We start from the raw sequence: 27,850 nt of genomic DNA, 5'->3' as shown, positions 1-27,850 counted from the left end.
CCCTAAAAGACAACATCATTAGTTCGTAGGCGCAGCTTCCTCCGTGACTTCACCGGCAGACTCGTTCATCCTCGCCGCCTCGGAGAGATTAACGAGACCAACGCCTTCCAGAAGCACAGTGCCAGACCTTGCATCTGCAGCATGGTCATCATCACCCAAGCCAGCCGGAATAGTCCCATGGCCAATGACAATTTCCTCGCCTTCAGCAGCAGGAACCCAGGCGGGACACCCGTGGGGACCCTCCATGCCCGCAGGAGGCAAGCCCCAGCGAGGCATGGGGCTGCGGTAAGCCCAATCACCATCTCGGTCGGAGTACGCAACAGCATGCAAGAAGATACCCAGCTCATGGGGACCCGGGTCCGAGTACAGCTCTGTGCCGCAGATTTCACAAAGGTTGCCGGACAGACGCTCGCCCTTGCGCTTCGTGTAGTCCTCAGCTGCGGCCATCTGCTCACGGTACATGATCTCGTTGACAAGCACCGGGTCGGTATTGGGCGGGACGTTCGGCGCCGCGGTCAGGTGTGTGCGGTACGAAACGGTATCAGGGATCTCGGTCTTACCCATGAGAGACAACCGCGCGACAATCTCTTCATCGCGCTCTGCGGTCACCTCGGCTTTGCCAAGATCAGGCCCGAACACACGGCGATTCGAGTAGATAGGGTCGTTGGTGATCGGGTGGCCCAAGAACTGGAGGTGGACGCGAATTTGGTGGGTACGGCCTGTTAGCGGGAAACAGTGCACAATACTGTAGCCCTCGGACTCATTGGCGAATGTTGCGGGCGGGGTAGCGGGACGCTCGTCGTCGCTAGAAGACTCGGTCTCCTTTGCTGCCTCGGGAGGGTAGTAAGCCAAGCGACGGAACTTGGTTGTCGCTTCTTTGCCGGTGGCGCGCACGCGGTTGAGACCCAGCTTCGGGCTAACCTGCATGATTGGCTGGTCGCAGACAACTACGCCGTCTGGGAACTTGCCCTTCACGCGCGCGACATACTCTTTCTGTACGGACCGGGCCTTGAGCGCGGCGGCCATTTTCTCGGCGCCCTTGGCATGCTTTCCAATGAACATGATTCCAGATGTCAATCGGTCAAGTCGGTTGCATGGGCGAGGTAACCATTCGGAGCTGCGCTCGGAGCGCAGGATTTCGACGACGGTGTTGAAGTGGTATCGACCCGCGGCGTGCACTGGTACACCAGCAGGCTTATCAATGACCATGAGGTCATCGTCTTCGTGAATGATTCCAACAGGAAGGCTTGTAACGGGCGGTTCGTGGCGGTGGAGGGTGTGTGAGATGACCTGGCCGTTTTTAAGAGTCGTTTCGGGGCGGGCTGTCACACCGTTAACCTGTACAAGGCCATTCTCCAGGGCTTTCCTCTGGTGATTGTTAGTTTGCGATTCTCCTGCATCTGGAGATTCACGTCTCCACGCATTCACGTACATAGTATTCTGGCTTCCGATCGCGAAACTCCGAAGTGAAGATCTCGACCAGCTGGCGACCCCGCCATCGCTCCTTGCAGTTGGTGTTATAGGTGTAATGGTATGGCGTGACACGACGGAAACCACCATCCAAATAGTAAGGCGCAGGCCATGGATCGCAAGGGGTCACGAGTACATCGGGAGTCTTTTCAACCGGTTTGGAGGGAGTTACTTGATCGACGTTCATGAGGGCCATTGTGGGCAGCTTGAGCTTGCCTTGCCGTAGCAAATAGGCCGTAAGACGAGGGGAGGGAGCCAGATAGGCGACAAAGGTGGAGAGATGAAGAGACCTGGAGAGAGATACAGAGAGAGACTTGGAGGATTGAGGTTCCAAAAAAAATTAAGAAAAGTTAAGATTTAACCAGTTGCCCCACATCAAATATTATTTCCAGGAGAGTACCCCTCCAGGGCTCTGCCATAAAAAATGTAAAAGCCAATCATAACGATGAGGCAAAAAAAAAAAAGGGAGAAAAAGGGGAAAAGATGACCTGTGGGATTCGACCACATTATTTTCGTAACTAGAATGCTCACTGAATCAGGTAATTATCTTGAATCTGTGATATCTTAGTAGAAATTCAGATTGATATTAAACAAGAATAGTCGGCCCCTTATGCGGCCTCTGTCCTTGACGACCTAAGACTTTAAGAATCTGATCTATTTGGACCAAGGTGGTATTTGGGGTGTTATATGTAAGAACTTGAACCCTCCGATGTGTTTATTGGATGTTCTTTTTATCTTCTTAGGTGTATACGAAGGCGGTAAAAGGCATACTTTATGCAAACGACTTTTCTACATATAACCTTTGACGAGAGAATGCTTACCTAGCGCCTCAGACCAACTTGGTGAAGTAAATGATAAGGGTGCAATTTCTATTGGACTGGACACAGTATGCTTCGAGAAAATGATCCCGGATTCTCTACATATGTACTAGATGAAAAGCGATGAAATGGAACGATCCACCGCTTCCTACAGATCTTTCTCTGTCCCAGTTTTTATATCAGACCTCAAAATCCGCTACCTACATTTGTACGCGGCCAGTGCGCCTCTCTTTGACGCACCTCACCTTCCAAAATGCCATATTCGACCTCTAGCTTCGTAGAGCCAAAGCTCGTAGTGCTCGTCCCAATTTTTTTCCGGCGAAACTAACTTCGTCTCGTGGTCAACCGCACTCAAGTGCGCTCTCGACACCTATGTAGGATTTTCGCATTTTAGAAAACATCACCGGCAAATACCATATAGTTAGTTATAAAACAAGTTTGGTTAGACCAATATCTTTGAGTATTTGACTATCTTATAGTCCGTTTTCTGATGTTGGTGTATACATGTTATCGTATTTTTAGAAGAAGGGACAGAGGAGGGAAAAGGGATGTAAGCTTGAGTTGAATTCACAGAAAGACTACTGTACATGCTATCGCATCTTAGAAGAGGGGACAGATGAAGGAAAAGGGACATGAGCTTGTGTTGGTTTCACCTAAAGGCTACTCGTCAACAGCACCGCGTAGAGGTCCAAGCTCGTCGCTGTTGGGGCCGGCTTTCTTGAGAGCCATGGCCTTTTGTTATGTTCCGCGCTGGTCGGCTCGTTTGAGAGTATTGACCTTTTATAATGCAGCTACCCGAGTTGTTCATTCTTGCTTCTTTTGGGCCTCAGCAGATACCTAGGTAGTAGTTCTTGCTCGTTTCCAGCTAGGTATGGATCATAGAGCGCCCACCAAACTTCCAAGATATCGCTTTCAGGCTTGTTGAGCGAGGTCTCCGCACTTTGAGTGCTTGTGATAGGAGCCGGAGCCTTGGGGATGTGCCCCTGACTCTTTGGAAAAAACCGTCGAGGACGGAGTCTGCACACCTGGAGTGCATGTGGTAGGAGCCGGAGCCTTGGGGATGTGCCCCTGGCTCTTTGGAACAAACCGTCGAGGACGGATTGTTTCTTCTGGCTTGCCCTCAGAGGGGCTTTAGCCTTTCCTTCTGGCTTGCCCACAGAGGGGCTTTAGCCTTTGTTTCTTCCTTCTGATGCGTTCTGGTCCGCGAATTGCATTTTCGATGGGAGGGTCGATGGGGAGGGTCAGAGGGGAAGGGGGGAGGGCTCAGATGGCATTTCTATCCATTGTCAGCCAACAAGTATATAGAAAGCACTTACCTTGATCGTAATTAAAGAAATAAGACAGAGAATCGATGGATTCTGTTGATATAAGCACTGCTTTGGATGCAAGTAGGTAGTGAGTGGTCTTGAAGAAGAAGATATCTATCTGGTGGGGTGGACGGGCTATGACCTCAAGAGCACGTTACAATCCATGAAGTTAAAAAAACAATTGACTTTCCACTCTTTTACAGTACAATCATTTTAACAATACAATCATTCAATTTTTTGAATCAAGACGACAAGAATAGTCGGCCGCTTATGCGGCCGTGTCAAGTCTTTTTTGGTAGTCTTTTATGGTAGTCTTCTCAGATGGTCTTTTAGATGTCTTTTTAGATGATTTTTTGACACAGACTACAGCTCGACATGACGAGCCCCAAGATCCCATACACTTCTCAATGAACAGCGAGTTCATGTATAATTCTTTACCAATTTGGCTTTCCAGCCAACGCTATAAATGCCGCTATCGTCCAACCTTAATGCAAAACCGAACCAGACCAAAGCAAAACGCTCAACGCTAAACGCCTAGTAATGTATCCCAACGATAAAACAGACGCAACAACTCGAAATCCAAAGTCCAAAACCCTAGCTGGTCACCCACGTCACCTTCTCACACTGCTCCATCCGCTCTAACGCAGCATCAACCCGCCACAGCATCGTCCCTGACTGCGTGCCTGGCTGGGGTTTTCCGCGCAGGACCGCATTGGACGTTGTGCAGCGCGAGTCGGCTGTCAGGCGGTACTGGATGCACTCTGGGTCTGCGGCGCAATAGTCCGCGCAGGCGGCGAAAGAAGTAGGCGTTTTGGGTCCCTTGTAATCTTCTTTGTCGTCGCCTTCGCTCGCGGAGTTGTCCCAGTTGTCTAGGTGGTCTGCGAGGGTTGGGCGGATGAGATTGCGGAAGATGTCGCTGTATGTGAGGACACTTGAGTTTGTCTGGGGTTTGGTTTGTCAGTGAACATATTCACACATATTTCAGGGGGATTGATATCCTGATATCCCAATATGGGTATCCAAAAAGAAAAAAAAGAAAAGAACAACTCACACCCGCAAACCACTGTTGCTCAAATTCCCAAAACCGATCCACATCCGCGGGCGTCATATGGTGGAAAGTAAAAGGCGCAAAACACCAAGGCGTCTTAGCAAAAGCCTCATGCAACATATCCTGCTCCCAAACCGACTGCGTAGTAACATGCGGCCAAGACCAAGTAAGTCCAATCCCTGCCGCAGCAAGCACCATCCCAAGCACACAATCACCCGCCCATTCACGATCCGTGACATCATCCCACTCATCAATATGCAACTTATGAAAGTCCGCAACGGCATGAATAGCCGCATGAGAAAGCACAACCCCGGACCCGCCATGCGCAAACAAAGTCGACCCAATCTGCATCTGATTCCCCAGATACAGCTTCTCCTCGTGATTGAAATGCGCCAGCCACCCGAGCAGATTCGGCCAGATCGGATACGTATCTGCCTCGAGGAAGACGAACCACTTTGCGTCTGGCTTCGCGCGCCGCGCGGTATGGATCATCGGGAGGAACTTCCACTTGTCCAGTTTCCAGCCTGGGTTGTCGCTCATCCCGGACGGGCCGTTGGCGACTTTCGTGTGGTCTTGAGAGGTTAGCGCTGTGTGGCCGCCTGTGCGGGCGCGGTTGTACAGGGCGAAGTCTTCGTTGCTTTGTTTTAGGGTGTCGGAGACGTTGAGGAAGACGTCGTGTGTGCGTGTTCCGGCTATGTCTTCTTCGAAGTCCGAGACGATTATCTTGTGCGGAACGCAGCGGAGGGTCGTTCTTAGGTGCACGGGGACTTTGTCTTGGGCTTCTGTGATGCCTGTTTTGACTACTACCAACACAGAGTCCATTCCTGTGTCTGAGGGACAGGATGAGGGTACATGGTCGGTTGTGTCGGTCTCGTTGTGCGTATCAATCGTTAGCCCGGAGGCGGGTTCGATCACGTCCTGCGTTGTATTTGGGCCGAAATCGGCGTGCGTGAATTGGAATATCAACAGGATTAGCACTACTGGGCCCAGAATGAGTACCCAGCGACCATATCGGGGTAGGAGAAAGGGCATTTTCGGAGACTGGGGTTGTAGGATTCTAGAGGTAGAGAGGAAGAGAATCGAAGAAAGGGATTTCAATGGATATGGAAGGATCCGGTCTCCATTTCCAGCTGGAGACCTAAATATAAAACACGAAGGTTGAGGGGATCTTCAGGAGGGGCGTCTCACGTTCTTAAGTGATGGGCGTGTGGGGGCTGATGCAAGTTCAAGGCTGCCTATTGTACATCTTAGGTGACATCCAAACCAGAGGTACGGAGTACTTGTGGCACCATTATTTTTCTCGAGGATTAAGCAGACATGAGACATTGACCTGGATAATGTGTGCTGATCCTGTCCCGTCCTGGTTCTATCCTGATCCTGTACTCCAATGTCGTGCTTCCATGTCCTGGTCTCGGAGCTCCAGGATTTTGCCCGTGTTGCGTACGTCACCACAGTGGGTCCGATGAATCTGAAACGTGTGGTAGTAATGATCTACTATATCTAAAGGGGCATTTCGTGTTGGTTATGTTAATATGTAGAGTGGGAGTGATGTCGGAAGTACACTTCCAAGGTTGTTTTTAGGGTTACGATTTGGTTTGGGTACACCGATGTACACTGGATATGTACAACTACATGTACGAGGCCAGATTAGAATCTGCACCTTAAAATAAAATGTCTTGGAGTGAACCAAAAGGGATTTTTGCAATTTTTGTTGTCATTTCAGAGAACAATTCTCTCGCTTCACAGCGCCCGGCACTATGACAAGGCCCGAGCCGGACATGCCATGCACAATCCTTAAATTTCGTTATCGCCAGAGAGATAGTATCGCCATACAAAAACCCCGACCTCTTGCACCAATCCCAACTAAAAGGAAACAAACTGGGTTTATTCCATTTATGCCTCGGTGGTGACACGGCCCTTGGGGTTAGTGACCTTAACACCGAGAGCCTTGGCCTTCTCGACAATCTCGACACGCTTGCGGGAAGAAACGGCGTGGCCGATCCTGTAAAACTTGGTTAGCGAAAAGAGATATACAAAAGCGACTTGGTCGCTCCGACGGGCGCAGGACGTACTCAGCAGCGAAGGTGCGGTTGTGCATGAGGAGGAGCTCAACGTCCTTGGTGTTGTGGACGAGGAAAGCCTTGTGGCCGGAGGGCATCATGTGGCGGGTCTTCTTGTTGGATCCGAAACCGATGGAGGGCATGGCCATCTGGCCCTTGAAACGGCGACGAACGCAGTTATCAATACCCTTGGGCTTGCGCCACGAGGCGCCAACGCGCATGAACCGGTCAGACTGGTGACGGTTGAAGCGGTTCGTGCCTAATTGCGGTCCATGTCAGTCCTCCGATCGTGAAAGTGAATAAAGTTGTGCCATTTTCAGCCTCCACGGCCCTGCGGATAATGTTGCCCTTCGATCCAAGACAGATGTTGATTTTTTTTTCCATAGCAATCCTCCAATGGTTTTTCTCTTCGTTTGTTGCGTCTTGCTGAGCTTGCTTTGTTTCATTTGGTCGACGATCGAAGGGCGAGAGTATCCAAGGCACGGGCAAAAGGAATGGAATAGGTGATCGGGAACATACGCTTCTTCACGATAGGGATGTGCTGCTTAGCGGCGGCCATCTGAAATCAAAATTAGTGACTGATTCAAATGTAATGCGCATTTGGTGACTGACCTTGTCGGTATTGCTGGGTCTCGCCGGGCGTTCGAGAGTTGTCGGGTCGGAGTTCAATCTCGAAAACTTCTCTCTCAGGTTCTCCCGCAGCAGAGTGGGAGACCCACACTAGTGCGCTTTGGGCGAACTAAGCGAAACCAGACCACTTATGTCAGCCTAGGGCTGGACCAGCCCTAGCCCTACTATTCCTCTTTGGGTAATATCTGGAGATGTTCTATACAACTGTATAGTCCATGGTAGTCCATGACTATCTCCTATCTTTCTTATGCTGCGCATTCATTTCAATATATTTTGATCATGTATATGCATTTGATTCTATCTCCTATGTAGCATCTAAATATCACTGCAAATGCAACTGAACCTTCTCGCCATCTTTCTCGCCACTCCGCAACATCTGCTCCAAGATCTCAAGATCCGCCAATGCTTGCTCGGGAGATTGTCTGCTGTCAGGTTTTCCACTCAAAATCGAGTTTGCAAACTCCGCCACCTCGGGCTCAACACCTTTGCCATCAAACTCAACATGGTGCTTCTCGCCGTTAACTGTCACATCATCGAAGTTCAAGGTGACGACACCTTTCTCGCAAGCAACCTCGAAAATCTGATCATTAAATGACGATCCCCACGACAAAGAGATAACACCCGTAACACCAGATTCAGTCTTCGCAACGGCATCCACCGTATCAACCGGGGGCAGGAATGATTGCTGCAACTGCGACTGCGCCGACAGAATGCTAAGACGCTCCGCGGGGCCTAGAATCAGGCGCAGTGCAGCAGTCATGTGCACACCACCGTCCAAAAGGAATCCGCCCTGGTACTCAGGAGTCTTGCGCCAGGCGGTGTCTAGTTCAAATATAGTCAGTCTCCGTAAGATCTTCCATGTAGAGCCTCGACCGGATTGAACATACGGAAGTACTTGTTGTTCTTATCCATCAGACTGTGAACGTTCACCCGGAAGTTCTGGACCTTGCCCAGCTTTTGGACTTGCTCTGCCGCGAAAAGGAACTTCGTCATATAGCGGAAGTTCTCGGCGACGGCCCAGAAGACCTTGCTGGCATCGATGTTACTCTTGTACCATTTCAAAAGCTCCTGGGCAGTGGCGACATCCTTGGCGATGGGCTTCTCGGACAAGACGTGCTTGCCAGCGAGCAGTGCTTTCTGAATGAACTCCGGCTGAACCAGAATGGGAAGGCTGTCGGAGTCGAGAGTTAGTTTTTCGCCCTTCTAGTGGAATCTAGAGAAATGGAGGGGTGGTCCCGTACGCAATGATCACAGCGCCGATATCTGAACGAGATAGTAGATCGGCATAGGACTTGCCAGAGCCAGAGTCTTCGGAATAGAGATCGACTTCAGACGTGCCGCTGGCGAGGTCCTGGGCTGACTTCAAGGACCGGGAATAGATGGCCTTGAGTTGGAAGTTTGAAGCTGCTTGGACGGCGGGCTGCGTAATTAGTTAGTACATTGTATAGAAGATAGTACCACTGGAGAGTTTGTCATACTAGGTGCTGCTCTTTCGCAAAGAGACCTGTTGAATGTTAGCCAATGCATACGGCATAAAGTGTATAGAAGTATGTACCACTGCCGATGATAGCCACGCCGATAGACATAATTGTATATAGAGAGTGATATATAGATGAAATATCAAATGAAGTTACTTTGTCACTTTCCAGTACTTCCGGTGCTATTAAAGGAAGTTTGACAGTGGAGTACTTTGAATGTCCCCAAAGCCACTTTAAACTGCGGGAAGGTCCAACCTCGAGGCACGTCATTTGCTGGTCGGCTGCATTTCCTATTAGGTGAATTCTTAGTCGGATACTCCGTCTCTTATTTTGCTTTTGTCGGTACGTAGTATAGTTTAGGACTAGTTTTATATTAGTTAATACCTTATAGGTGACATGCATGCCCATGCGTAGACGTTCCCTTACCTTATGTCCTACTTCTTCAGGTGTTTATACGAGGTAACACCCGTAGGCGGAGACTCCGTGATAGATCGGGTTACAATTCAAAGCATTCCGCAAATTATGTCGGCAAAAACAACCTCAATAACCAAATACAAAAGGTCAACATGAACTATTAACTCCATAACACCCCCATCCAATTGCGCCCAATATCAAAAGGGAATCCAAAGCCCCCCCAAATCCTACCAAATAGACGCCCAATCATTTCCATCATCAAATAATCCAATCGTACCAGTCGTAACAAGCAGACAAAAAAACCCTCAAATGTCAGCCAAAAGCCTTCGAACCTTGGAAGGTCAAAACCATCATTGATGATTAACCAAAGCCCTCAACCGTTCCACACGCGCCATAGCCTTCTCCAACTTCTCTAACCGACTGCGCTTCTCAACATCCCTCCGTTCCAACACAGCAACCCTCTCCTCAAGCTTCGCGCGAGCCTTCCGCTCCTCCGCAACCATCTCATTCGCCTGACTGAAAAGTTGCACCGTCAACTCCTCTAGCTCGGTACTCGCCTGCGAAAGCTGCGACTCGGCAGCCTCGCGCAGTCTCTGTTCGCGCGTAAGCGCATCCTGCAGCTCGATGGTGTGCTCGCTGTTCGCGGGGGACATGTGTTGTAGGGAGGTTGTCAGGGTGGTCGGCGTGCTTGGGAGAACGGCACCGCTGGATGTTGCTGGTGCGCTTGCGGGGGTTGCGCTGCCACGTCGGTAGGGGAGGAGGGAGGCTAGGTTTGTGAGGCGGCTGTGGTATGTTTGTGGTGGGGGTTGGGATTCTGAGGATGTTGGGCGTTGCGGTGATGAATGATCGATTTGGGAGGGGGTCTGCCCAGGGAGGAGCTGCTTCGTGGGGTATGGTAGGGTCCTTGGGATTGGGAGGAGCGTAGACGTCGGAGTTCGTCTTCGTACTCGCTGAGTTTGGAGGCTGTTTGCGATCGGGTTAGCGACGGGGGGGATTCTTTAAGGGTTGGATTGAAAGGATGGGAAGGGTAAAAAGAAGAATCTGCTCTATATTCTCTGCTAGACACGCGATCGTATTCATGCTACGCTTGTGTATGTAGTCTGCAGAAAGAAAGTCGAGTCCTGCAAAGGCTTACCTGTAGCCGAAGCGCGCGCTGTCAATGCATGCACCTGCCCCTCCAACTCCTGGATTCTATCGTGGGCACCAGAGCCATCTTGGGGAAATCCCTCGCCCCAACACATAGGACATTGTTTTTCTGATATAGCGACACCCTTCATGGCCGGTGCGACAAGCGTGGTGGTGAGGGATGTTGTAGTCGACATGACAACATGGGGCTTACCCCGGGATTGTCAGGGTTTAATTTGCTTTAATGAACTAGGCGTACTAAGGATGTAACGGTGATTCGACGGGGTTTAAGAAGCACCTAAGTACTCTGTCCAAGAACAAAAAAAGAAAAAGAAAAAGAAATTTCAAAGGCTGAAAATCTTAAGAATCCCTGGCCCTTCGAAGGGGTTTCAATTAATTCCATACCGGCCACTTCTATTTCTTGGCCAATCGTATCTCCTTGATTCCTGAATGATCTCATAAAATGTTAGAATGAATGGATTTAAATGGATCTCAACTATGTTCAAAACATCTATTTAATTGAAAACGAGCACAGTTAACTATATACTAAACTTCATACATCTCACAGCTCATATATCCTCGGTGCATTAATCTGGCACGTTCGAACCCTTTGAGACTAGTGGATCCTATTTATATACCCTTACTTCCAATAGTCTACTTTGAAGGAGGTGAAAGCTGAACTATTTCCTTATGTCTTGGATCTAGAAGCTATTACTGCTAAAATTAGGCATAACTAATATAACTATGTACACACATACATGTAGCTATAAGCATCACTATTGATCATTAGAAAAAGTCCAACCTCCCCATTTCTTCAAGGTAACTGATCGACCACATTCTGATACACTAGTGTCTTGGAGGTCGGCCTTGTCAGAGATATAACGGGGTAAACATAGTACCTTGAAGTACATACGTATGTTGTACGGAGATATGCTGGCGACATGTATTTATAGCCTCTCCTATCTACATAATACCCTAATTCTACAAAAACTAACTGTCAGTGAAAACTGCATTTCATTCTATGCTAAGCGGAAATTCAACTCAAAGGTTAGTACGCAGAAATGGAGCAAGGACATCGAGACAACTCTGCCATGCCAAAGATCACAAAGAATTGAATTAGAAGCAGTCACAGAAAGAGCAAAGAACAGGAATTGATTTCGTCAACGTTGTGCTCATGAGAGGGGTGCTCGTAATGACTATTCTCGCAGAGTCGTCTTGTTCGCATGGCCGAGAACGGAGAAAGAAGAAGAGTATCAACACTCCAACTCCCCACGTCCCAAAGGCAGACAGGAACGAGAAAGAAACAGGACCACCCGTGGTCAATCGAACGGAAGAGAGGAGAGAAAATTGAGAAAACAAGAGAAAAGAGGTCAAAGAGGAAAAATAAAATAAAATGGAACATGTAGTATTCATTTCGCATCGGCTGTAATGGTCATGTGCAGATCACTTTGAGTCACGCATGGGAATAATAGCTAGATAGCGAACAAGACATAAAATGAAACTTTTCGGACTGCCAGATCATCGAAGCGAGGACTAGATGTATATCGGAAAATCTAGCCCACGAAAAAGGAAAAGAGATCATGAAACCAAAGGGCAAAAGAGTAAAGGAAGTGGAAAGGAGAATAAAGCTCAATCAGAAAAAGCAATCTACGTCCGGCTCTGAGGAATGGCGGAAGCAGGTGGTAATTATGAGTGACAAACCAATCCCGATGCACCGCTCAAGGTAACTCGACCGAGCAGCGCACCAAGACCGGAATGAACCTCGTCCAGAATTAACCCAACCTGCGTACCGGTGAATCCAAGGCTCAGGGCAAAAAAAACGGGCCGTTGCTTTGGGGTATCGATACGTTTATGCGAATCCACGACCAGTCTGTCCACGGCGGTTGTTGCGCTTGTTAACACTGACCGTGCTCCATCCCTCGTCGTCACCGCCAGCACTAGCACCGGCCTCAGCGGCCGGGGCTCTCCAGCCGTTAGCAGACGCCTTCTTGGCCTCGGCCGGAGCGGCAGGTGCCGTCTCCTCGGTCTCCTTTTCAGCGGTCAACTCGCCATCATCACCGGCCCGTTGGAGGATCTCAAAGTTGCCACCACCCTTGGGGATCTCAAGGACATCCTTGCCGTTGTGGTCCACGGCAGGGGCTGCCTCCTTAGCCTGCTTTTGCTTCTCGGCAAACTTTTCAGCCTTCTCAGCCTTGGCCTTATCGGCAGCTTCCTGCTTTTGGCGGATAGCAAGCTGACGTCTCTCCTCAACCTGACGCTCGCGAGTAGCGGTGTCAATGGGGCGAGCGGCACCGAAGGGGCTGGCCTTGGAGTCGCTGCTGGCTGAGGTGGGGGTGGGGTTCTCTGCGACAGTGCGCTTCGTCAGGTTCAGCTTGGGACGGCTGGCAGGGGCAGCAGGAACGGCAGGCGTGGCAGAGGGGGAGGCGGGAGTGATGGGCTCTTTGGGGGTTTCGTCAGGGCGCATTCTGGCGCGCCACTGGTTGTCCATATCGGCAGCAGTAGGTGTAGGCTCGGGGCGAACGTGCTCGGGGCGGGGAGGGCGCGAGCCCTCGTCCTGGGAACGTCCCTCACCCCATGCGGCCTCGGTTCTCCGGAAGCTGGAACCGGGTCCGTCGTTGCTGTGCTCTCGGCCACCCTCGCGGGGCGGGCCACCGGCAGAGGGTGAAAGGGGTCCCTTGCGCTCCCAGTTGTTGAAGTCACGGGGCTTTCCGTCGGACTCAAAGTTGCTGCGGCGGCCACCGCGGTCACTGCCCGCATCGGAGCCGGCATCCATGCCACGTCCGAAGCTGGAGCGCTCAGGCGCACGGCGTTGGGGAAGTTCGGGGAGGGGGCCACGCCGGGACCAGTCAAGATCCTTGCCCTCCAGGCGAGATTCCTTGGCTAAATAACCTATCAGTCGAGATCTTTACAAAAACACCAACCTCTCGGTACTTACGAGGCTCCGCAACACTGGTACGGATGGAACGTCCCTGGAAAGATGAGCCAGAGAGATCCAGAGCCTTCTGCAGACCCTCGACGGTCTCGAACTCGACGTATCCGAAACCCTTGGGGGCCTTTGTCAACTTGTCTTCCACGAGACGGACGTTCGTCACACCACATCCAGAGAAAAACTCGGAGATGTCGGCATCGGTTGATTCGAAGGAAAGGTTGCCAACGTGGCAAGTGTAGGGGGGCTGGGTAGGGAGATCAAGAGGCTCCCGGACGGCATATCCACCACGCTCGCGCTCTAATCATTCAATCTGTCAGAACCTGTGCTGTGTATCTGGCGCGGGAGACATCATACCGAAACCGCCAGTGGGGCCAGAGCCAAATGCCAAATCACCCGCGGGGCGACGGCTGAAGGTGGAAGTCAAAGGCTGGGCTATATCCATATTGTAAGTAAGGGTTCCGATCAACGATAAGCATGTTAGGTATCGAGCACACTACATACTGGCTATAAATTTTGTTAGCACAATTTCGCAATTTCCTAGCGGGGGATATCTGCAACTTACAAGGAAGGGGCATATCCTCCATCTCATCAGCCCAAGAGCCAAGGCCTATTATAGAGCCGTCAGTAATCACCTCCGAATCATCCAAATTTTCCAGATCACTCACTTTCATCGGCCAAGAAGGTGCTCATAGACATCTTCTGGGCTTTGTTTTTGGGAGCTAATATTTCATCATGTTAGCAATTCGCCCATGAATATTTTCGCGGGGCGATGCCGGGAAAATGGAAGGTCTGGAACGAACCCATGATTGCGGTTTGAAGTTGGGGGAAACGCGCCGGGATTTGTGCGCGCTTCTCGGAGAGTAGGGTTGGAAAGAAGGAAAAGTCAAAAGATCAGAGACACCTGGTGAGAAGGCCAAGAATCAAAATTTGAGTCAAGTAGTGTTAGGTTCAAATATCTGCAAACCCACAGTGGAAAAGTTGGTAGAGGGGAAGTCGGCTGCGGCATGGAAGTGGACGGGTTACTAAATTTTTAGTGATGACGCTAGCCCAATCAGAGCCGCGAGATCGGTCTATACCAGAACTACGACCATCTTCAAATCCGTTTGTATTCTACCTAAGATTGACAAATGATGTGGAATTAATAGGCTACTGGTGCTTTTATTTGCTTGAAATGAGCGGAAAAAAGGGCGAGAAAATGTGACTTCGTACCTTATCTGCGTACAATGGTGGACTACTTCATACTCGGCTAAAAATATATCATAAAATATACCCCCAAAGCAATACGGAGTACACAACTCTATGCCTGTTGTAACTTGATTGGCTAACATTTTTGTCATCCCAGAAGTAGTCAGTTTGCAGTACCCTCGATTACTTGTAAGAACCAGGTATCACAAGTCCGACTTTTGGTAGGTCATTCCGCATCAGCTCTTGGTTCTATTTGATATACTTTACCGGAGCCTCTGGTATAAGCTTACATAGTACTAGATAGGTATTGGTGTAGACCTTTTCGGGTGAAGATTTATCTTCCACAAGCCAATATGCAATACCTAACAGCCTCTTCGCCAATCATGGATATTACCTACCCCTTGGTAGTCTAGGTCACCATAAGTATTAATCCATAAAAAGAATAGCTCTTATCTAGTTGTAGCAGGTGCGGGTCAAGTATAATGAATTTTAGTTGCATTATGGTTTTAGTACTGACAACTTTGATAAAAGCTCTAATCAAAGCCTACTCTAGTACTTAGACTACTAAGAAGGCATCCAGAGATATTGTATTCCTGAAGATTATACGACTGATAGTGGACGTAATTCCTATACCTGGTCAGCCTGATTTCTAAATCTTTGTATAGCAAGATGCAAATAACATTGCAAACCTAGCTTGAATGGAGATCCGAGCTTTGACATCAACAGTTAAGCCTTTTGGCGTAGCAATAGGCGGTTCCTGAAGATTACGCCTCGTTTCAAAGTGGAGGTTTGGCTTTTGAGCCAGTAGGAATCAATAGCAACAGTTTGAGGGGGAAATAAAGATCGTGGGGCTGGCGGTCTTGCAGGCGATCATCTGCTGGGCATGTGCAATGTGGGGATATATCTATGGATTTTCACCCTCTTCAGTCACCATTTCTCTCCGACATATTTAAACAAAGCCAGTCGTTATATAACAACAATATAAAATATAAGGAAATTACTCAATTATTTTCATATCGATCTAAATCTTACTGTTTATGCCCTAATTCGTCCATCCAGGCTCCAGGGCTGGATGAGAAAATTACATAATCCAGACACATCAACCGGACACACGTGACCATATTCTTTCTGACTTGGATTGCTGCTTCGATGAGTGCTTCGATTATTGTAACTTACCCCTCCATGACCTTTGAACTCATGCATCTCTCAGTTTGAATAAAAGATGGGCGACCAAATCAAAGATGTGCAGGACTTCCAGTCCCACGCCCTCCTGTCTGCAGCCAAATTCGGAGCCCTCAGCGGTTAGTATCTGCTCTTCACATGATTGTTTGGATACAGACACAACGAGTCCCTGAAGATAAAGTGCTGATTTTTTCATCCAGGAACTGCTGGCCTGATTTATGGAGGAGCCGCTGGAGTTATCAGATCCCCCAATCCCATGATTCATTCATTGTCATGTGGCATCCACTGGTTTGCATGCGGCTCAGCCTTTTGGTGTATGTGGAGACACCCCATGTTTATATTGCCGGTGTCTAATCTTAATCTTGAGACAGGGCTGCGGAGCAACATCATTAAACATCATTATCAAGATAAAGCCTCGTTGAACGAGCGCAAGTACGCGAGTGCTTTATGCGGTGGCATCGCCGGCGGAAGTGTAACCAAGTTGATGGGTACCGTATCCCGCCCCGAAAGCACATCTTGTGGTATCGTGTCTAACCAAATCATGTAGGAGGCCGGCTGGTTCCGGGGGCTATCATTTTCTCATTACTGGGCTACTGCGGCCAGAGCGTCTTCAACCGAGTGGACGCGTGGCAGATGGAAAATGCACACAAGACATCAAAACCTCTGATGCAGCGAATGGCTGAATCTAAATGGGTCCCACTCCGCACACTCTCTGACGAAGAATATAGGGGGATGTTGAGTGAAAAGCTGCTTAGCATCGAGGCTGAGATTGCTCTTCTTGACGATAAGATCGAGGAACTGGAGAAGTCTCGACCAGTCTCTGCTTCAAGCTCAAAGTAACCTTGAAAAGCGGGACATGTGACAATAAAGGAAATGTAAATTATTGTACAATATGAGGAGAGACAAAGAGAGAGAATCGAGAATAATGAATATAGAGCCAAGACCTGGAGTCCCCCAGGGCTGACAAAATGATCTCCCCTGAACCTTGGGAATTTTGGGGCGCGTGTCGATCAACCAGAACATACATATGAACAACAACTATAGGAACATTGTAAGAATAGATTGGAATATAAAATGCTTGAAAGGATAATATATGAGAAAAAAAAATCTAAAAAGTCAAAGCGATTAATGTACAAAAGAAGCCGGTTTTGGAGAGAAATTAACTAGCGTTCCGCTTTTTTTGGCCAGTTCCTCCGACCTGTCCGGTAGCCCACCTCTCCCATTCTCCCTTACCCTTAAGTTCTCCCCGGCATGATTCGCCTACACTCATTTTATTCGAATCAGCCTGCAATGCCCATCCTACTGAGACTTTGATGGACAAAGCCGCTGCTGTTCTGGAGTCTGGAATCACTGATTCCAACCAGACGGACAGTAGAGAGACTCGGGGGATCTAACAGCAGTACAATTGAATCCCGACACAACCTCAATGTGCGAGTCGACACTGCCTGTCTGAGATCAGCCCATTGCTGATCGCAAACCGCGATGACGCTCTTCAACCCGACCTCGATCCTCGTGGGATTCCTCCTCCTCTACCTCTCGTCCTTTTTCATCTTCGCTATCGTCCGGATCGCGACGGGAATCTCCATTCAACGGATCGGCTACTTTTCGCTGCGCCGAATCGCATACACCCCGAGGGAAGGAATACACATTGAAATCCGCGGCCTCGGATTATCGTTACACCCCTCGTCATTTGCCCAGCCAACATGGATCAGCATTCGGTTGACAGAACTGAAGGTTACCGTGGACTCGACGACTCTGGGTCAAGGAAAACGCGAAGCGCCCCGTGGCATATTGGAGACTCTTGGTTCCCCCAAACCAACCAAAGACCCCACTGCGCCAGAACCTGGCGGAAGAAGCAAAACATGGAGGACCTTAACACGAATCAAGGAACGTGTCAAGCGGCTACACCGGCAGATCAATTGGTTAGCTCTCGTGGACCTGACTGCTATCGATACAACCGTCCACTTCGTCAACGCCGGCCAGGTCCAGGTTGGATCGCTTTCCCTTTCAGTCGACACGCGGAGTAAGATGGTGGAACGGGGAAAGCTATTTCGTCGCAAGAAGGATATGTCGCGAGACCAACGCCCAGCTGAATGGATTATGAATGCTCAAAATGTTTTACTCAACGTCGACGGCCGGGAGCCAACCGAGATATTGGATAATGTGGGCGTGAACCTCCATGGACTTCTTCACAAGGATTTGGACGGACTCAGAGACGCCTCGGTGGCCCTTAAGATTGGACGTCTGCATATTCCATACGACGATGTCCACACATTATTGCAGCGCATCAAGCCGGTCAAGAAATCCGCACAAGGGCTAGGGAATACCGAAACCGATGACGAGATATCATTTGCCGATTTTGTGGACGAACTCGACAAGCCTGGAAGCAGAGACGATTCCATTGTACAGACTGTGGCGGACTCAAAGGAGTTTGCAAGCTCATTACTTCGTGGTATACAGGAGATACAGATCGCTCTGAGCTTCTTCCGTGTCTCAAAGGGTATCCAGTCTCTGTCTGCAGGGAAAAAACCCGTGTATCTGAATGTCGTGTCGCATGAGCTTGGAATTGATCTTCATCGGATGGACTTGAAGAGCCCGGAGCATCGCATGTATTTCCAGCGGAATGATGTGGCCCACCAGGCTCTTCTTGCTGCTATCTCTCTTTCAGTCAGCTTAGACGACGAATCGGGCGAGACTGATGACATTCTATATATTCCCATGGCTACGACAACTATCAAAACCACACTGCCCTCGAAGACCGTGAGCACATTTGATGATGAGAACGCGGAAGAGCGAAACACAAATGTCCTGTTCGCAAACTTGGTCATCACGTCACCCTCGGTTGATCTCCAACCGCAACATGTTTCGAGACTGCTCAAACTGGCACAAAGTCGAGCCTCATCTCCTCGAGCGAAGAGGCGAGATAATCATCGATTGATTTCTCGATTACTCCCGAAGGCAACCATCAAGCTTTCTGTCCACGAACCTGTGATCCGGTTTGTTCTCCCAATTGAGAAAGAGTCTGGTACTCCCGATGATTACAACCTCCTTATCTCCTCAATCTCCTCCATTTCACTCGATATCGAATCCTCTCATTCATCTGAAGGCGGTGCCCACTATTCCTTATCGTCCATTTACCGGGTCGCCTCCCACAAATTCTATTACCAGACTCCAGCAGGCAACAAACACAATTTGCTCACAAACGAAAATTTGGAGCTGAAGGCCCATCTGAATGCCACCCCAGAGGTCTGTGTAATCGCCTCAGGAAGCCTGAACGAGTGTTCTGTCCATATGATTGATGGGGAGGTAAACCGTGGGATCCGCGAAGTTTTGCAGCAATTCATCACCCAGATGCAGTCACAGAAGCGGGTACCAATACCGGCAAATGATCAAAAAGCAAGCGTGCTGAGGCGAGTGCCCCCATGGTTACTCCAATTTCAGTTTGAGGCCACAGCGTCCAGTGTGGAAATCGCTGGTGTGGACAGCACCGTATCTGATATATCTCGTGGTGTCTCTCTGCAACTACAATCGTGGACAGCGGAATACAAAGCTCAAAAAACGGAGAAAAATGTCGGAAGCATTGCTAGGCGACGTACTCCCAGCCATTCCACCATCGGCGATGAATCGCCCTTTCGATTTCCCCCAACCTCGCCCCCAAAGGCCACTCACACTCAACGCGGCGCTTCAGATGGCCGGCGACTGGCTCTCCACGCGCGTGGCTTCGATGGTTTTGTCATCGAATCAGAAGATTATCTGGAACCAGAGCCATTTTTCTCTTTGCCTCGATTCGAGATTGCGCTGAGCACCCACAGTGATCGTCTCGGACCGGTTTTGCATGTCACCTCCATGTTCAAGGGCATATACCTTCAATACTCACTGTACCGTTTCTACTGCCTTGGTGTTGCCGTTTCCGTGATCCAAGACGTGCTCACACCCTTGCCGCAAAAGTACTCGCAGTCTGCTGAAAGCAAGACCAGGGCGCCTGCAAGCATATCGCTACCGCCGCCTCCGGCATACAAATGGTCTCCAAAGAAGGAGCTGGTCACCTACGATATGAAAGCAACAGTTGTGCAGCTTAAGGCGAACTTGCCGAACGATCCTCACATAATGATTCAGATCTACGGACTTGCCGGTGCTTCTCAACGTCTTTCCACCCCTTATGTCAAAGCCAGCCTTGTTCGCTTCCATGCAGAGGCACCTAAGCTCAAGGGTATTTGGGCAAGAATCGGCAGTATGAACAATGTCAGGCTGGATTTCCGAAAGATGAAGATGAAACATGGCAACACTTTGGTTGAAGAAAAATCCATCGATATATGGACAGACTTCATCCGAATTGGTGTACCTCATCATATGGTGATGCACCGCATTTTCGATAACCTTATCAACACTTCCAAGGCTTTCAAACAGCTGCATCATCGCTTCAAGAACGGTTGCAGAGAATTTGGCTCCAAGAGAGAACCAGAAGCCCCGAAGAAGGTGCCCAGGATATCTCTTCGCAGCAAAGCGTTGCTCTTCGAGCTGGAGGACGATGGCTTTGAGTGGAAACTGGGCTGCATCTATCGAGTTGGCCTTGTTGAACAGATTCAGCGGCTGGCCCGGGAAGACGCCTTCGACTTGAAATCTCACAAAGTCAGGGAATCTGACCAGCGGCGCGCCACCTCCCGATTACGAGCCAAATCGAGCCATCGGACATTGCGCAGCGAGCGAACTAGCCAAGATACAAGGCGAAGTAGGAGTGCTGATGAACGGCCGAGATCTAGCGCCCAGGAACGTGGGAGAGGTCGGAAATACCGCTATAATACCGATGGCGAGACCTGTCTCTCATCAGAGCAAAAGATCTCTGTGGATGCCGCTTGGGGCCGACTTCAACAGTACAATGCTCAAGTCTGGAAAGAGAAGATCGATGCAGCTCTCATGTTCCAGGGCACTTCTATCAAACAAATTCGAAATCTCTTCTCTGGTGCAGATGAACCTCCTCCGGATGTGAAGGAGACCGAAACTATTCTTGCCATTCCGAACAGACCAGGTCTGATGTCAGCTCTGATCAGTGATGTTAACCTTGTTATTGACAAGCCCTCATTCGCTCTCGATGAGTTCCCCAGTTACTTGAACCGAATCGGAAAGGGAATGCCCATGTCTATGCAATACGGCCTGCTCATCCCAATGAGCTTCAACCTGGAAATGGGTGAAGCACGCGTCAACTTGCGAGATTACCCTCTAGATCTGTTGCACATTCCAGCCCTGCGCCCAGGGCAGTCTCCAAGACTTCCCAGCTGGTCTTTGCGGACAAACTTCGTCATTGCAGAAGAATGGCGTGACCATGAATCCGCAAGACAGGTTCAAGTGGAACTCGTTCCTGCATCTGAAGGGTCCGACGGGTCTCCCCGCGAAGCGTTCAAGATTCCCGTATGGCGTTCTGTTACACCAGTCAAGACCTACTCAGACCCTGTCGTCCAGATAAACACAAGTTTGCCGACTAGCATTTCATGGGGTGTCTCCTATCAGCCTGTCATCCAAGATATGATGAAGATCATTGAGGGTTTCACTAAACCTGAAATTGATCCCTCGGAGCGGGTGGGCTTCTGGGACAAGATCCGACTCAGCTTTCATTCCCGGATCAAGGTTCTCTGGAAGGAAGATGGCGATGTACATCTGCGACTGAAGGGCTCTCGTGATCCATATGTGGTGACCAGCTTTGGAAGCGGCTTTGTCATGTGCTGGCGCAGAGATGTCCAATTGGATGTTCACACTAGTGACAATCCCATGGAATTCATGACTGTCACGAGTGGCGAATACGTGCTTGCTATTCCCGACTACAGCGCCGAAGCACGTTGGGCAAACGAGGCGACTACAGAGGAGCTGGACAACAGTTCTGCATCCAGCGAGCAGAAGAACGCTGCTCACTTCAAGAAGGTTATCATGAAGCTCTCTGGCGATGTCAAATGGGCAGCAGGTCTCGTTTTCGAGCGGGATGTTGACAATGAAGCGAGGTCCTTCGCCTTCAAACCCCATTATGAGGTCATTCTCAAGAACCCTAAATTCCTAAAACCATCCGAGCGTGTTAATTACGATGCTTATCGTGGCTTCCGGAGTGACCACATCCACCTTTCTGTCTCGATTATTGCACCGCAGAACAGAGACTGGGCTGTCGACACTGTTCAACCATCTTCGAGCTACAACACTATCCATCTCACACCGCGATTCTTCACCCACTTCTTCAATTGGTGGTCTCTTTTCTCGGGCGTGATGTCGCTTCCTGTTCGCCAAGGAGCGCTCTGGCCAGGAGTCACAAAGACAAGCAAGAAGTTCAATCGTCATTTGGCAACTGTCAAATACAAGATTCTCCTCGCACCCCTTTTCGTGGCCCACATGTACAAACACAAGGACCGCGAAGATTACGCAGAGAGAGTTGTTACGGCCACGGGCTTGAAGGTTCGCCTGGATTGCTTGAAACTTGATATTCATCAACGTCGTGAGCAGATCAAAACACAAGCCGGGGGACGTTCAAAACAGACCAGGACCAGCGCGATGCGTATCAATCAAGCCCAAATTGATATGCAATCTGCAGATTTCCGCGCCGTGTCCGCCAGCATCGAAGGCACAACACCGGAAGATGTTGAGCGCAACAGATACGATATCCTCTCCTCCTTCCAGCAGCCTCTTCCATCAGTTGACCTGTCTCGGTTCACAATCCCTGATCACAACCTGGACTGGGTCGACATGGATGATTTCGTGGAGCCGGACTGGATCCTTCCACAGGAGTCGAACCCTCGTACCCAGATCTTACCCTTGGCCTTTACCCCCCGCTTCACATACTTCCGCAACACAGATCATTGCGACATCGGACCCGATGAAACGGGCTACAGTACTTTTGGAAACGAACCGACCCACGAGTGTGTCATGTCTGAAACCAACGATCCTCGCCGTGTTCAGATTGAGTTGGTCAAAGACCGCCTCGCGACAGTCGAGGCACAAATTCGCAATTATGAACGCACAATTGGAGAAATGGAACTCAAGCTCATGAGAGACGTGGACGGCAATGCAGAACTGAAAGCTGAGCATGAGTTATTCCTTCGCCAGTCCGAGTCTCTGACGAGACGACGCAAGTTCTTGACCACAACTCTCAATCGTCTTGAGAGGCACATCACACGCGACGAGCGGACGCCATATGGCGACACACTTGGCAAAAACGTTGCACCCAGCACTGCTTCCTTCCGAACAGGACGAACAGGTCGGGATGCTGATTCCACAATGGATGGCCGCTCTTCAGGCCTGGATGGGATTTACTCGTCGGCCAACGATGAGTTCTCCAGTGATTTCAACAATCGTTTCATGATCCACAACGTGCAACTCAAATGGAACAACTCGCTCCGCAACATCGTCTTGCGGTACAGTCACCAAGTGAGCCAGCGGCGTGGATTCATTTACTACATGTCTCGCCGCGCTGTCAAATTCATCCTTGATATCGTGGAGGAACAGGACAAGAACAAACGCAAGCAGCCTAAAATGACTAAGACGCAAACCCGAAGCTCGAACAACGATGTGGATGAGGAGGAGATTGGACAACGCATTGAACAGTTGCTGAATGATGCTAAGCGCTACGTGAATGTCGAAGGGAACGAGCCACCGGACTCGAACCCCCAATCAGGTTCCAATTCGGACAGTTCGAGTGAGAATATCGTGCCAGAATTCACTCCTCAGAACAGTTATCATTTGCGTCTCATTGCGCCTCAAATCCAGCTTCTCAGCGAAAAGAACCAGAAGTCGGTCTTGCTTGTTGCCGCCAAAGGCATGGAACTCAAGGTCGTGTCAATCATGGACAAGGCACGTGTCTCGGACGATGTCAGCGGCTTGATACAGCGCCGGTTCTCCCTCGAAATGGACGGTGCCCAGTTCTTCGTTGCAACACAGAAGAAATTGATGATGAACTTGCAATTCTATGCTGGCAATAAATACGGAAACGCGCCCGGATCAGCGTGGCCGCCGTGGTTGACGTTGGAAGCCATGTTCGATTTCGAGTTGAATCCATTTGGATTCTCTCGTATTGTGCAAAAGACTTCTGCCACCCTGCGTTACGACAAGTTCAACAACCTCCGCCTCAAGTATAACGAAGAGGTGGTAAAGGGTCAGCAAGGGCCTCATCCTGACGACCAAGAAGACCGCATAGACTCGATCAGTGTGGACTTCCCTCATTTCCGCGCGATTTGTGATTCTGCAGAGTACTATTCCATGTACATCATTGTCCTGGATCTCATGCTCTACAGCGAACCACTCGAAAAGGTCCGAAATGAGCGCTTGGAGAGGATCATGCTCACTTCCGACTTCAGTGACCTTCGTGGCGCCCCGGAAATGGTGTTCAAGCTTCAAGCACGCATTCGCCAGTTGGAGGAAATCAAAGAGTACTTCCAGATCAACGCCAAGTTCCTGGACAAACAGGGCTGGGAGGATCGGCTGGCTCTCGAACGTGACTTGTCTCTATGCGAGGATGAACTTTTCTTTATGATGAAGGCAATCACAACTTCCCAACGGCGAATGGAACCAAGTTCGTCCAGGGCAGCCGGTGTCCATGGCTTACTACGTTGGAGCATATCGGCGAGTGAGGTCGTGTGGCACCTGATGAAGGAGGCTTCTGAACCCTTGATTGAGTTCCAGCTGCGCAATGCTTCATACGAACGAACCGACAATACTGATGGCTCGAACCACAATCTGGTATCCGTGGAGCGACTATTCGGATTGAACTTACTTCCAGACGCTATCTACCCTCAAATAATCGCACCTTACCTCGACGGCGCACGCACCCTGGATGACTTCATGTTGCGCGTCAAATGGCACATGCTAGAGGCCGTTGCCGGTATCCCCGTGCTTGACAACTTCGAAGTTTCATTGTTCCCGCTCAAGATTCAGCTCGAACGCGAGCTAGGCCAAAAAGTCTTCGAATACGTCTTCCCCAACGTGGGCTCTAGTGCCTTTGAGGCTGGTGGCTTCTCGCCTTTCATGATCAAGAACATGAAGCCGCTTGAGGGCTCGGATGAGGAAGACGACGATGAAGGCTCAAATGGCGCGACACTGACACGCTCAACGAGTATCGATGGTGATACCTCGTCTATGGACAGTCTCGCCATTTCCAAGGGACCGGGCTCCATCGAACTGCGACTCCAGCCTACACTGTCGCTTTCAGATGAGACAAAGTCGCGTAATCGTGGCGGCCATCTGAAGGGTCTTGTGATGACACCTATCCACCAGGATAGTAACCGACTGGGTGTATCAGAGACCGCGCGCAAAACGGGCCGTCCCGCTACGACTGGTGGTCTCAGCAAAAAGAAGTCTGCCGATAGTCTGCGTATGTTGACCAAACAGCCCACCGAAAGATCCCTGTCTAGCCACAGTGCTAGCGAAGACAGTCGCAAGAAGTTCGGAATGGGTAAAGGACCCAACAAGGGCGGCAAATCTAAAGAGCCAACCGACGACCTGTCCCAAATGATCTCCCGCGCCTCCAACTTCATGACCCTCGCACGTGTGAAGGTGAATGATGTGGTTCTCTGCATGAGCTACAAGGGCAAAGGAGAGCACAACTTGGAGGATCTCCATGATTTCGTCTTCCGTCTTCCAGTTCTTGAATACAGCAACAAGACATGGTCGAACCTGGATCTTGCCCTGCGCCTCAAGAAAGACGTGATCAAAGCCCTTATCTCGCACGCTCCCGCCATTCTCGGTAACAAGTTCTCCCACCACCGACCCTCGAAACAGCAACAGAAGCGTTTCCGTGAGCTCGCATCCTCGTCTCAACTCCTGCCAAATGCATCCACCTTGATCAACCCGAGCAGTAGCCAAGCCCAGAGTCTGGCCAGCTACGACTCTAACAGCGATTACTCGGAGTCACGCTCACGCAAATCTATGCAATCGAATACCTCGCCATTGGCTAGGTCCACCTCGTTGAGTTCAGACGTCCACGGCGTAAATTATTCAGATCCCACCATCCATGACTCACGGTCCGCCAGTGAGGTGGATGTGGATTCTCGCTGGGAGGTTCGTTTTCTTTCGTCTCATCATGTCACTGTGGATATCCCCGAATGCTAATACAGAATGGTCAGGCATCGCGTCGATTTGTCAATGCCCCTCCACCCGAAAGGCCGATGACCTCTGGTCAAACCGTGACTACGGTCCCAGCCGGCAAGAATGATCAGGATGACAGGTATAGACCCCGCTCACGAGTCATTTATCGCCGAGGCAAAGAAACTGACCCTCATATAGTCACATCAAAACAATTCGCAGCATTGGCCGGAAGTGGACATTCCGGAAATGATCCCTTTGCTTCATTTATCCTTTTTTTTTTCTTTCTCTCCGTTCCCATTTTGCCTAATACCTCTACCCCCTTTTAAAAGTTCCTGTGATCCTTGTACACCACCACCTCCTTATTCTCACCAGGCCCCTCGTGTCTCCTAGATACCCTCTACCTGCATCGGGCTGTACATAGGCGTTACTTCATGTTATTCGTTTTTTTTCGGTGTGTCTATGGCGGGGATAATTTCGTGTTTTTTTTACCCATACTGTCCGAGGACACTGGCATAGAGGCGAGAGGGGACATTTCGTTTTATATTTTTTTTAGTATTATCTTTTTGACCCTGACACTTGTTTCCTGCTGGGACAGGTGGTTATTGATAGCACTTATCAACCAACATATCAACCAACATATCTATTCTACATACAAAGTAGTCTCTCTAATATAACGTCATGCTACTTGTCCCCTATATCCATGGATATATCATATCGTAACCACTAATTCATAGAAATTCCCTTAACTTCCCCAATATATTCTTCCTTAGTACAACAAACACTTCAGTATCATGACTAAAGGATGGGACAAACCTGAATCGTCAGTCCAATGAGCTCGGATGGCAATGTTGCACTCATCTGATAATGGAACTACTAGTTGGCCTTGACATATTGTACCATTAGCCCAATTCTCATGTTCATCGTTTCGAATTATACTCCTTTCACGGAAAGAGTAGGGTGAGGAAAATCCACCCAGAGAATGTGATAACCTTTGTTTCACAGTATGGACAACTATGGCATCTTCCGACGCCAGGCCCCGGAATGATTCAAATCCTGATATATGTCCATGAAACTCCTACTAGCAGCTCAGTACGGGCTTTGAACGAATTAATATTGTTATTCTTTACCTTCTTTATGAACTTTGTCAAGCTCAATCGCTCCTCATTTCGAATGATGTCTGCGTACTTCGGTGACAAGACCAACCGATACCGGTGGTCAGTAAAAAGCTAGAAAGCCTTCGATGTCTAGCACATAAAAAGTCCGTCAATGGCCAAGTCATAACGGCCTCAATGGCTTGCCTTACCTTATCGAGGCCGTCTCTGATCAGACCAGCGGCGTCGGTCCAGTATCTGTCCTTGGCATTCTGATATCCCAGCTTATACCACCTTCTGCGATTTACCACCGGGATTCCTGATAATGGGAAAACTATCCAATTTCACCACCACCGCCAGAGGTAAAAGAATGATCACAGAGATGACGTGTTTTGGGAACGATCTCGGCAAGAAAGGTAGAAATCATCTTTGCAACTTGACCAGAAGACGATGGGGAATTTTATCTTTCTACCATCGTAGGAGTAATGTCGTTATTCTGACTCTGTCAAGTATCCACCCGATCATCTTTATGGCGTAAACACCTGTGAAGTAACCTTCAAGTTGGAACGAAACCGCATTTTTTCTATTCAGATATGAGACATCAAATAATAATTTTGCCCAAAGGCTCACAGCCTCCTTCATTCGCTATATTCGCAGGTAACAAATGGTGGTATCAACAAGGAGGTCGAAAAAGAAGCTATCGACAGGACACTGCGCCTTCACTCTCCATACGTAAGAGAAAATCGTGTTCAAGCCCATACCGCGTGCCTTTTCTAGATCAGGCCATAGTTCGTGGGGGATGTGTTGCGGGTCCATCTGGCCGCCACGGAATAGGTAGGGCTCGCCATGAGGAATGAAAGTATCATTGTCGTACGTGAATGGGTCGATTGCCGGTGCTAGACAGAAGGCCAAGGACCAGAATAATAAATTTTGATATAGACCCCTCCATGGTTTCGAGGAAAGAATGGGTTGCTATTCCACCGAACCCGAGCCGACGTGTTCATTTTATAGCATCGAACTCGCATTCTGTAATCAATGATAATCAATAATGACGTATGAA

General features: G+C 49.5%; 7 protein-coding genes across 7 annotated transcripts; 2 read left to right on the top strand and 5 right to left on the bottom strand.

Annotated features, from left to right (window-relative positions):
- Positions 1-18: 18 nt before the first annotated feature.
- On the bottom strand, positions 19-1,759 carry N7471_010152 (pseudouridine synthase family protein; the record flags this gene model as incomplete). The annotated part of the gene is made up of 2 exons (XM_057282871.1): positions 19-1,368; positions 1,433-1,759. Coding segments are annotated over 2 exons (1,677 nt in total), but the record flags the coding sequence as incomplete, so codon positions are not given.
- A 2,237-nt stretch (positions 1,760-3,996) lies between these two features.
- Positions 3,997-5,875, bottom strand: N7471_010151 (uncharacterized protein). Its single transcript, XM_057282870.1, has 2 exons — positions 4,647-5,875; positions 3,997-4,537 (listed from the first exon to the last, which is right to left on the bottom strand). The coding sequence occupies exons 1-2, from the start codon at positions 5,673-5,675 to the stop codon at positions 4,190-4,192; spliced, it is 1,377 nt and encodes a 458-aa protein (XP_057133753.1). The 5' UTR covers positions 5,676-5,875; the 3' UTR covers positions 3,997-4,189.
- A 661-nt stretch (positions 5,876-6,536) lies between these two features.
- N7471_010150 (uncharacterized protein) lies at positions 6,537-8,919 on the bottom strand (the record flags this gene model as incomplete). Its single annotated transcript, XM_057282869.1, has 9 exons — positions 6,537-6,645; positions 6,716-6,962; positions 7,223-7,262; positions 7,316-7,423; positions 7,677-8,155; positions 8,221-8,504; positions 8,575-8,753; positions 8,812-8,837; positions 8,889-8,919. The coding sequence occupies 9 exons, from the start codon at positions 8,917-8,919 to the stop codon at positions 6,537-6,539; spliced, it is 1,503 nt and encodes a 500-aa protein (XP_057133752.1).
- Positions 8,920-9,575: 656 nt separating this feature from the next.
- Positions 9,576-10,547, bottom strand: N7471_010149 (uncharacterized protein; the record flags this gene model as incomplete). Its single annotated transcript, XM_057282868.1, has 2 exons — positions 9,576-10,171; positions 10,361-10,547. The coding sequence occupies 2 exons, from the start codon at positions 10,545-10,547 to the stop codon at positions 9,576-9,578; spliced, it is 783 nt and encodes a 260-aa protein (XP_057133751.1).
- A 1,173-nt stretch (positions 10,548-11,720) lies between these two features.
- Positions 11,721-14,247, bottom strand: N7471_010148 (translation initiation factor 4B). The gene is made up of 7 exons (XM_057282867.1): positions 14,080-14,247; positions 13,945-13,998; positions 13,842-13,886; positions 13,781-13,783; positions 13,634-13,711; positions 13,286-13,576; positions 11,721-13,230 (listed from the first exon to the last, which is right to left on the bottom strand). Exons 1-7 carry the CDS (start codon positions 14,081-14,083, stop codon positions 12,200-12,202), a joined length of 1,506 nt encoding a protein of 501 aa, XP_057133750.1. The 5' UTR covers positions 14,084-14,247; the 3' UTR covers positions 11,721-12,199.
- Positions 14,248-15,686: 1,439 nt separating this feature from the next.
- Positions 15,687-16,486, top strand: N7471_010147 (uncharacterized protein; the record flags this gene model as incomplete). The annotated part of the gene is made up of 4 exons (XM_057282866.1): positions 15,687-15,765; positions 15,847-15,960; positions 16,018-16,134; positions 16,194-16,486. The coding sequence occupies 4 exons, from the start codon at positions 15,687-15,689 to the stop codon at positions 16,484-16,486; spliced, it is 603 nt and encodes a 200-aa protein (XP_057133749.1).
- A 642-nt stretch (positions 16,487-17,128) lies between these two features.
- N7471_010146 (FMP27 family protein) lies at positions 17,129-25,949 on the top strand (the record flags this gene model as incomplete). Its single annotated transcript, XM_057282865.1, has 3 exons — positions 17,129-25,672; positions 25,738-25,838; positions 25,898-25,949. The coding sequence occupies 3 exons, from the start codon at positions 17,129-17,131 to the stop codon at positions 25,947-25,949; spliced, it is 8,697 nt and encodes a 2,898-aa protein (XP_057133748.1).
- Positions 25,950-27,850: the final 1,901 nt, after the last annotated feature.

The sequence above is a fragment of the Penicillium samsonianum genome (assembly GCF_028829775.1).
Source record: "Penicillium samsonianum strain IBT 33392 chromosome Unknown utg000005l_segment0_segment0, whole genome shotgun sequence".
NCBI lineage: Eukaryota > Fungi > Ascomycota > Eurotiomycetes > Eurotiales > Aspergillaceae > Penicillium > Penicillium samsonianum.
The sequence above is the reverse complement of the archived record's forward strand: the minus strand, read 5'-3'. Positions and strand labels throughout refer to the sequence as shown.

Excerpts from the sequence above, each read along its gene's own strand:
- N7471_010148 (XM_057282867.1), bottom strand. Across the intron at positions 13,887-13,944 it reads CACCTTCTTGGCCGATGAAA|GCCTTGGCTCTTGGGCTGAT; the intron begins GTGAGTGATCTG and ends GCTCTATAATAG. Across the intron at positions 13,231-13,285 it reads TACCAGTGTTGCGGAGCCTC|CCAAGGAATCTCGCCTGGAG; the intron begins GTAAGTACCGAG and ends TAGGTTATTTAG.
- N7471_010151 (XM_057282870.1), bottom strand. The coding sequence starts at position 5,675 with ATGCCCTTTCTCCTACCCCGATATGGTCGCTGGGTACTCATTCTGGGC. Across the intron at positions 4,538-4,646 it reads AGCAACAGTGGTTTGCGGGT|ACAAACTCAAGTGTCCTCAC; the intron begins GTGAGTTGTTCT and ends ACCAAACCCCAG.